Source organism: Fringilla coelebs, assembly GCF_963513975.1.
Source record: "Fringilla coelebs genome assembly, chromosome: 20".
Classification (NCBI taxonomy): domain Eukaryota; kingdom Metazoa; phylum Chordata; class Aves; order Passeriformes; family Fringillidae; genus Fringilla; species Fringilla coelebs.
This window is the reverse complement of record NC_140046.1, coordinates 445,143-455,002: the sequence shown is the minus strand read 5'-3', so window position 1 is coordinate 455,002 and position 9,860 is coordinate 445,143. Positions and strand designations below refer to the sequence as shown.

At 58.7% G+C, this 9,860-nt stretch overlaps 1 protein-coding gene across 7 annotated transcripts in view; it reads left to right on the top strand.

Moving 5' to 3' along the window:
- Nucleotides 1-1,067: 1,067 nt before the first annotated feature.
- Nucleotides 1,068-9,860, top strand: part of RAP1GAP2 (RAP1 GTPase activating protein 2) — a gene marked incomplete at its 5' end in the record, with an annotated part of 52,612 nt that continues 43,819 nt past the window's right edge. For 4 of the 7 annotated variants that reach the window (XM_084219226.1, XM_084219227.1, XM_084219224.1 and 1 more), the window contains 2 exons: nucleotides 1,068-1,243; nucleotides 3,439-3,555. In XM_084219226.1, the coding sequence (XP_084075352.1) occupies nucleotides 1,194-1,243; nucleotides 3,439-3,555 (167 nt within the window). The remainder of the gene's footprint in view (nucleotides 1,244-3,438; nucleotides 3,556-9,860) is intronic. The other 3 variants (XM_084219228.1, XM_084219225.1, XM_084219221.1) reach the window with 1 other exon arrangement.

Genomic DNA, 9,860 nt, shown 5'->3' with positions numbered 1-9,860 from the left:
CAGTGCTGGGCTCCCGTGGGGGATCCCCTCTGCCAGCTGCCCACCTGGCCCGTGCACACGGTCTCTCTGGGCAGGTCGTTCTCTCCAGCCTTCAGCCCATGACTTGTAGGGGATGACGTTCCCTGTGGAGAGCAGGCCACTGCCCAGATTTGGGAGAACCTAAGTTCCCTTTCTGTGGCCCAGGCAAGGCACAGCCTCTCCAGATAGCATGGCTAAGCAACCTCTGCTCCCCAGCCGTGGGGAGCGTCAGTGCCCTTCAGATGTGTTCGCACCCAACACCAGCAGGACTTCAGAATTACCAATAACAGGAATTTACTTGAGTAATTGACATGATTTGCTTTAAATGAAGCTGTTGGCTTGTGGATGCAGCACCTGGGTTTGCTGAGCTGTGAAAATAAGTTCTCAAAGATCAGAAAAGTGAGGATTTAGGGCCAGAACACCACTTTTAGGAAACAGCTTTCTGTGTGGTTTAAAGCTCCTTGCAGTAACACCTGACTGCACGTGTGGTTTACCTTCTGAGCCCCCTGCAGCGCCCAGGGGCTCTGGGAGGGAAGCTCCGGCTCGGGCAGGTTTTACTTTGAATTTATGGGAGAATAGTCCTGCCGGTTCTGCCAGGTGGGTTGGGTGGGTGCTCTGACAGCGAGCAAGGACCGTGGCAGGACCAGGGGCGGGGTCCAGGCCCCCGGCCGGGCAGGTGAGGCCTCCGCCCGCCCCTGAGCGCTTGAGCGGGATTGGGTGAGTGAGGGGCTGGGGAGGACCGGGATGCCAGGGTCCCGTCGGGGGGATCTTTCCCCCGGTGGCTGTTCCCGAGGCACTTTGGGATGCTCAGCGCGACTTGCTCTGAGTGTTTAAGAGGCTGGCAAACGTACGTTTCCTGGAGCCGTGGATGGGGTCCAGCTGGTCGGTGCGAGACTCCGGGGTCCGCAGAGAGGTACCGGGGGCGTTGTGTGCCCCTCGGGGCCGCCCCGGTGGGGGCGTTGCATAACGCTTTACATAAGCGGGCCGAGCCGTGCGGCCCCCCCGCACCTGCCCGGGCCAGGCCCCCCGGGTCCCGCGGCCGCCGGAGGGGGCGGGAGCGCAGGAACTGGCGCGGGAACCGGCGCAGCCGCCCCAGCCCCGGGGCCGCTGCTGAGGAACCGCCGCCGGCTCCGAGCGGGGTCTGCGGGCTCCCCCCGCCCGGCGGGACCCCCGGGATGGCCTCGGGCAAGGCGGCGGGGGAGCGGCGGTGGGAGCTGGTGCGCTGGTGAGTGCGGCGGGCCCGGGGGTCCCGGCTTTCTCGGCAAGGGGGACCCGAGCTGGAGACCGGAGGGGCTCAGCTTGCGAGGGGTCTGGGCTTTGGCGTGGGGATGCTCCCAGCCCGGGAGAGGGGGAGAACCCGGGCTGGGGGACCCGGGTAGGATTGAGGGGACACGGGACGTCGCCCTGGATCTGGGGTGCTGCGGGGCGCTCCGAGGGGTGCCGCGGGGTCCCGGCCGGAGCGGGGGTCCCGGCGGAGCGCCTGCTCCAGCCGGGAGGACACACAGGGGTGCAGGGAGGGGGCGGGTCGGTGCTGGGAGGGGGATCGCTGGCAGAGGTAGGAGAGTCAGACCCCGAAGACTTTGCACTTGGGAAAGGGTCCTGCCCGCTGAGGAGGAAGAGCGGGAGCGGCAGCGTGCCGGGATGCCGGGGTCTCCTCATTCCGGGGGAGTCCCCGGGACTCGCGTGGCGTGCTGGGGCGACTCCGGTCTCTGGCGTGCGGGGACGGGGCTTGAGACAGGGCACTGTCTGTGCCCGGAGCAGCCGGGACGGGCTGACATTGAGAACAAGCTTTGTCTGTGTTCTTTTATGTTGAATTGTGCAGTTTGTGACGTCCGAAGCTTGTGACTTTTGAGCAGGGCGCTGCGGCGACGCCAGGCTGTGGCTGGGCGGCTGCTGATGGAAGGGACGGGACGGGCCCGGGCTGGTTCCCGGGCGGGAGCAGAGCCCGAGCCAGGCCGGCGCTGGGTGCCAGCGCCCCAGCTGTGGGTGGGAGCCCCTCAAACCAGGGCAAGAGTGGGAATCACTGAAGATTTTTCCTCTCTCCCTCCCTTTTCCCCGCTCCTTGCAGCGAGGGACGCTTATTTCCCTCACACACTTGAACAAACTGTTACAGCAGCTGCATGGCCCTGCTGTTCTGCATCCTCACTGCCTCACCACCACTTCCCAAGGGACACCCTGGCTTCCCTGCCTCTGCTCTGTGCACAGTTATCATACCCCAGAGCTGCAGGGAGCACTGGCATTGCACCCTGCTTGGTTGCTTTTAACTAGAAAATTGGCAGGTCACTCTGTGCTGGGGATACTCAGGGAGCCTTTTGGGTTTCCTTTAGCTGCAGTGTGAAGTCACAGTTCCTGCACTGTCACTGCCCCCAGCTCCACAGGACCCGCAGGGCTGGCTGGGCTCGGGCAGGTCACAGAGCCCCGCAGCAGCACGTGGGGAGCTCATGGCACAGTGGAACCTCCCCTCAGCCCCATCCAGACAGGGTGGGCACATCCCTGGGCTTAACATTGGGAATGAACCTCCCGGGGCATCCATATGCAGAGGAAGGGACAGGAGCCCTCTCCAGCTCTGGCTGAGGTTCGTGGCTGCTGCAGCTGTGTGTGCCTGTGTCTCCAATCAGTACTACAGGGGCTTTAACTTATTAATTACTTGCTGATGAAATTTCACGTTCAGAGGAGTGTGTATGAAGCGCAGCTGGCTGCTGGCACGGAGGCAGGCAACAGGATTTTGTTCCAAAATATGGAAACAACTGCAGTTATCAGAATTTTGCTCACTTAACAGGAACCCATACTCTTCTAATCAAATTCATAACCATCAATTCACTCGACTATTACTGGATAAGCCTCAACATCTGGCCTGGCATTTGAAGTGATGCTAGAAAGGCCTTGGAGCCAGGGACAGGCTGGGGACGGGGCTGACCTGGGGGTGGGTGTGTGCTGGGGCAGGCTGTACCCCAAGATGATGGGGCTGAGAAGGGGGTGCTGTACCTCTGTCCCCTGGGGCTTTACGAGGGAATGCCCTGTGCTGCTTTGGGAATGTTTGTGCTTTGCTTTCGTGCACAAGGCGGTCACGGGGGCCTGTGGGTCTGGTCTGAGGCCCTGAGCGGGTTGGGGGCTCTGTCCCCCGGGGCTGTACAGGGGTTGCAGCCGGCAGCGGCCCCACAGATGCCCAAGGAGGGTGCTGGGACCCTCCCTGGGGTCAGTCTCAAGGGATGCCCTGTGCCAGACATGGCCATGGGTGCGTGGGCGGGGGGGGCAGTCAGGGTGGGGGTGGCACAGGGATCGGGCAGATAAGGGGCTGTAAAGGGATTTTCTGCTGCCCTGAGGAACGTGGTGGTGCAGAGCCAGCCGCTCCTGCGTGCTGCGCTCCCTCCTGCAATCCAGGGCTGATGAATATTTCAGTCTCCCTTGGTTTATTTTTAGGTACGTGCGAGAGGGCCGCTTTCGCATTGAGGAGAGGACGCTGACGGCTTTCCAGTGGCTCTACTCACCCCAGCAGCACCGCATCGTCAGCCGGGCAGACCTGGGCTCCCCCAGCAGGTGAGGGGGCTGCGGGGTGAGGGCTGGGCACTGTGGGGAGCGCTGGCACACCCTGCTGCTTGCCCTTGCACAAGCCCTGGTGGTTTTGACTCGGGCCTTCTGAGCCTGTCTGGGAGCCCTGTGACACATGAGCATCTTGGGCTTTGCTTTAAAATAAAGTGCCAGGCACAGCGGTTGCACCAGGAGCTGCAAACACCACATAAGAGCTGTTTGGTTTAAAGTAGTGGAAAGGACAAATTATCACCTGACTGCCCAAACTCTTCTTGTAATCATCCCCATGGCTTTGGTTGAGGAGCTGCTTTATGCGTGCAGCACTTGAGATTTACTTAAAAACAGATGGTAGCTAGGGGCTGTGTTTCCCCCAGCCATCAGTGATCATTGGAAAATATCTGTTCTGATTCCCTGATTTTGGTTGGAGCTTAAACTCTCCCCTTGGGAGCTACATCCCAGGCATGTGCTGTGGCTTTCCCTGCCGATGCATATGCATTGCTGTCAGTTCCCACCCCGTGTTTGATGATAAAACACCATTAACATAAAAACCTCATGGGCCTCCAGACACACACAGCGCAGCATCTGCTCTCTGGCCTGCAAAGAGCTCTGGAGCATGCTGAGTCCCTGAGTGGCTGTGGCACTAAAGGCTCTTCCCTCTCTGTTTCAGCAGCAGTTTTGCTCCAAGAGCCCTTAAAGCCCTGAAGTATTTATCTGCCTGGAATTGCATGGATGAGAACAGTAGGAGGGTGGCTGCAGAGGAAGGGGGTGCCCAAAATACTTGGATTTCCCAGGACAGGAAGGGCTGTGGGTACTCTTCATGCAGGGCAAGCATGGTGGGGTGGAAGGAGGTGACATTCACATTTGGGAGAGACTTCCAGGGGCATGAGGGAGGTGCCAGCTGTTCCCGGCAGGAGCCACGGCACACACGCTTACTGCTGCCATCTGCATCCCGCGATGGGAATTCCTCTGCCTGCCGCTGGAGAGGCTTTCCAGAAACTGGAATGACTGTGCTGATTATTGATTTTAACTAATTTTTGCAAATTGCTTTCAGAGGTTGCGTTAGCCTCGCGCCCGATGAGCATGTTTCATTTGGCACGTGCAACTGGAATGCGTGTAACATCATTTATAATTAATGTTAAGTGCTGTTGGGGTTAATTTCACTAGATTAATTCGATTTCCCGAGGGGGTTGATTTCCCTGGATTCGTTTGATTTCCCAGAGGAAAAGTTATCTGGAAGTTTCCCCTGAGAAGTTACCTGGAGCCGTCTGGAGAGTCTGTAGGACACTAGTGACCAATGGTGGTGTCTGTATCTCTCTCATTGGAGTAAAATGCTTGCCTCCCAAGGCAGGAGCAGCCGCGGGCACCGCTGGGGCGCAGGGACGGGCACGGGGATGCTGCGGGCACCGCTGGGGCACGGGGATGCTGCGGGCCGGGCCGCCCGCCGCAGCGGCTGCTCGGCGGGAAGGGAGCGAGCAGACAGCCGCGGCGGGGCTGCGTTAGTGCCGTTGGCAGGACGGGGCGGCGGAACCAGGCTGTGCCCCCGCAGCTGCGGCGGCGGGCGGGGAAGGCGCCCCGCCCCGCACGGCCCCGCACCGCGCTGCCCCGCCCCGCGCGGGCCGCTCCGTCACCGCGGCGGGATCCGCAGGCGGCGAGCGGCGGGCACGGCGGGGCTGCGGCTCCTTCCTCGGCGGTACGTACGTGCTCCCGCAGGGCAGCCCCGCGGCCGAGGTGCCCTCACGGCTCTCGGCCGCTCCGCTGGCAGCCGCGGTGCCAGGACGGGGCTGGGGGCCGGGAGCCGGGCGTTGTCCGGAGGCTCAGGGCTGGGGACGGTGGACCGGGACCCATGTGCGGGAGGACGGGGAAGTGGCTGCCAGCACCGCTCTTAGAATATTGACCGTTCGAGGAGGCGATTTCCAGCAGTCCGTGCGGGGCTCTGCCTGCCGTCCTCGGGGGTCGGGGTGGTGGGGTCCGGTGGCATTTCGGGGGCTTTGTCCTGCCTCCCCCGGGCACCGCCTCGCTGGGAGCGCAAAGGTGTTTGCACGGAAAAGGAACGTGTGAGGGTCTCTTCATGCCCCACGCCAGTCCGCTGGGGCCATCCTCCACTCTACTGCCCCTGTGCGAGGCTGCAGCTCCTCCGCGACAGGAAAGAGGTGCAATGTCTGCTCACCAGGCTGAGCGTTTCCCTCCATCCTGCTCATCCCGCAGGCAGAGCACCGATGTGCCTGGCGTGGAGCTGCACCGACACGCGGTGTGATTGCGGGCAGCCGGCTCGCACCACGTTCACAGATACTGCATTCTCCCTCTGCTGCCGGCTCCTCCCGCTAGAGACGATAACCATAGCAGCAAAAATGCCTTTTTCTTTGCTTGTTTGTTTTATCATCCTTCCTTCCCTTCATCCCTAGGCATATCTGTGAGGTAGCAGGGTCCCGAGGGCTGCTCAGAGAGGCCCTCTGCTGCCTGTCGTGTACCTGGTCAGATGCTCTGGTGGTTGGTGGATGCTGCTGCTGTGGAAACAGGAACAGGACTTCAGCAGCAACAGGAGGAGAGACATTTTTTCCAGGAGCTAAAAACAGCTCATTCTCCACAGACAGTTTTGCAGTTTTGTGGGGGTAGATGAATCCTTGCTTGGAGTTAACATCTGCCTCCAAGCTGGATGCCAGAAGGACTGTTGTTTGACTGTGATTTGGTTTCAGCCTGGCTCCTGAAAAATCCACCCAAAATGGTTGAAAAATAGAGGTGATGTTGGCAAGATGTAGCAGGATTTGGAAAAGCTCGAGTCCAAGCCCCGTGTGGCTTGTTTGCAATGTTCAGAGTGTCCATGCACGGGTTTGGCCTCAAACCTGAGCCCTGGCTGCTGAGGTCTGACCTTGTGCCAATGCAGCTCAGCCTCGGGCAGCCACGGATTCCCTGTCTGCTGCTGAGGCCGGGGTGCAGGGCAGGGGTGTCTGAGAGGAGCAGCCCTGGTCAGGGGAAGGTGCCAGGACACATGCTGGGTCAGTGAGCCCAGTGCCCTGCTGCTGTGGGCATTGCAGGATCACAGCATCGCAGAATGGTTTGGCTTGAAGGGACTGTAAAGGTCACCCAGTTCCAAACCCCCTCCTATGGACAGGGACACTAGACTTTATCATCTTGTGTAACATCTTAAATGTTCTGAGTCTCGATGAGGTCGTTGGGGTATTTTTGATTCCTTTATTTCCATAATTAGGAAACTGTTCCAGAGATTGATTGTATTGAAAATTAGCAACCTCCTAATTTCCAGCCAAAGCATGTTCAGGTCTCTCTCATTCCCATGCTTTCATCCCGCCCCCACGTTTTCCCAGCCCTGGTTTTCAGTTTAAGCTGTTCTTTTTCTGTCTCTCCACAATTTCTTCACTGGCTGCAGCCACCCCCCTGCTCCTTGTTTGTTGTGTGAATTGGGCCAAACACTCTCCAGTTCCTGGCACAGCTGCCAGTGCCAGCCTGCCACTGGGAGCAGGTTTTTGTGGAGGTTTGCCCCAGTGCATCCTCCTTCCAGCAGCCCCTGCACTGCCTGGGCAGAGGAGCACCGTGGACGTTCAGGTAGCCATGGTGACAGCGGCCAGGACATGCTGCTGGCATGGCAGCTGCTGTCTGCCTGCAGCAGGGATGCCACAGGCACAGAGGGAGCACAGCAGCGGCAGCGGGGCTGCCCTGTCTCTGGAGCATCCTGAGCAGGGCACCCATGTGTGCCCTGTGTGGATGCCCAGAGCAACCTTCCTGCTGGGTCCTGGGGAGGCAGACTGCATGAGGATGTGAGCCTCTGCTGCTTCCCTGAAGCATCCTCCCTCAGGCCCCACCGGCACGGGAAGGGGGCGGTTGGAAGAGGTGGAGAAAACAGGCACAGAAAATCTGTGTGCTTGAACAGGCTTTTCCTAGAGAGAGCCTTTTCAGGAGAGAGGAATTTCATGCCCTTGCTAGCAAGGCAGGACTCTAAAATGGGTGGCCTTGAGGAAACAAACAACCCTGTACATTAAATTCAGTGGGCTGAGAAGAATTCAATGAGCCTGGGAGCCCATGTGATGAGTTTGTGCACACAGGGCTGTGATGAGACATGATCTGTGTCCCTCTGCAGCAAAGAGCTGGTTCATGTGATGGTGGGAGAGGCCAGTGGGGCCTTGGGGGTCACAAACACCTGGCCAGCACGGGGGCCAGGCTGTCAGCCAGCACCCGTTGGTTTCCTGGGTTTCTCTCCTCTGGGCTGGGTGCTTCCTGGGCTGCTGGGAAAGCTGGTGCTGTCATACCTGGGTGTAAGTATCCCTCTGTGCCAACTGCTGAGAAGTGATGCTTTGCGGGTCACGTGGTGGCTCCCTCCAGGATCTGTTTTTCAGCCATTTCCACAGAAATGAGCAGGAGTGGTCAGATCACTTTGGACATAGGGATGAGTCCATGAGCCATCAATTTTCTCAAGAATGTGGAAGAGGAGCTGAAGCATGGTTTGCAGCTGGAGCTGTGCATGGCCTTGGGCTCAGGAAGGGCTCTGGCTTTCCCATCCTTTGTCTGAAGCTGTCCTCTTGGGTGACACACAGCCTCACCTCCCCGGTGTGGTGGCCGAAGGAGCCTCCCAGTCCTTCTGGTCTGAAGCTGTTGAACAGTGAAGAGCCACCCCTAAGACCAAGCTGGGATTTGTGGGAAGCTGCATTTAAGACATCGAGTTTCTCTTTTCACTTCAGCAGTACCATAAAGGGGAGAAAATAGTGTTTAAATATTCCATGAACTGAGTCAGAGGTAATTTGGACACTGTTTTCCTTTGCTCTGTAGGTCAAGCTGATGATGCGCACGGCGTGTTCTTCCTGTCAGGACAAAATCTAATACTTCTGGGTGCCCACAACCTTCTTTAGAATCATAAAAGGAAGCTGAATGCCCTCAGAGTGCTTCAGGCAATATTAAAGCACTAATGATGCAATCCCAGTAAGGAAGGGAAGAATTATGCTGCCCTTGCTGGGCACAATCCTGCTCTGTGGTGTCACCAGCAGTGTGGCACTGTTCCCAGTAGGCAGGGGCTGCTCACCAGGTTGGTTGGAGCAATGGGATCCTGGTTCTGGCAGAGGCCCCTGGGAGATGTTAATTTAGACTGGCGCAGATGGTACTGAGGAGTCGTCCTCCCCCAGGGTTTTGTTCCCTAATTTTGGCTGCTTGGTTATGATTTGCCTGTGCCTGCTCTGAAAGTAGGAAGGTTTTTCTCCTTGTTGTTTTTGAGCCTGCATGAAATACCTCGGGGGGGAAGAGGGGAAGTGAGAAAATGTCATTGCAGAGACTATTTCTGGAGGCACGCCCCTGCGGGTGCGACGGTGCTGGGCAGGCTGTGGTGTGGTACCCGGGAGCGAGGGAGGCTGGTGGCCTCGGGGCAGCTGAGGCTGGGCCCCTGGTGCATTTTTAACCTTTGCCTGGTTGAAATGCAGCGTGCCACCTGGATCTGTGGTAGCTGATGTGGCCCTGGGGGGCTGTCAGTTGTGTGGGGATGGGGAGCAGGAAGAGTTCCACTTCCACCACTGCCAGCCACGGGTATCCCCAGCTGCTGGGGCAGGGTGAGGTGGGCTTGTGCAGGGGCTGCCCCACTCCCTCCTGGACAGCAGGAAACGGAGATGCTTCCCTATGGCCACCCCAGGGTCCTGCCCCCCTGTGCTCTGAAATCCTGGGGCAGGCACGGGGGTTACCCTGTGCTTTAGTGTGACACGAGGAAGAGCTGCAGGAGTGACAATGACCTACTGACTGAGGTGAGCTCTGGCAAGGGGGAACCAGGTCCTGCCCTGCTGGGCGTGTCCCTGTCACCCTTCCTGTGTCCGTGTCACCCCCGGTGGCTGCGAGCTCTCGCAGGGCCAAAGCAGCAGAACAAGAACAAGATGCAGCAGATGGTGCTGCAAGGGGAAAAGGGGAAAGGTCTAAAGCTGGCTGTGTCTCTGGGGCTCTCCAAGTTGTTTCTGGCATGGTACCGGCTAAGGTCAGTGCTTCCCACAGCCACTGTCACCCCGTGTCCCACACCTCTGCACCCAGGGCTGTGCTGGAGCAGCCACACTGGGTCTCGTTCCAGTGTGTGGAAGAGCCTGGCTACACCCAAAGCTTTTGTTCTCAGACATTTTAATTGTGAGCAGCTCGGTAGAGCTGGGCAGAAATCAGCTGGGAGGAGTGTAAGGAAGACATGACCTGGGGGAAGATGAAGCGAGAGGATAACGTCACACTGCTATTGGGGCAGAGCTTTGACACAGATCATGCAGGCCAGGAGCAAACGTGTTCCAAGCAAATGACTGCTCCAGATATTTTGTAGCACCTGAATTATGGCTTCAAAGCCTGCAGCATTT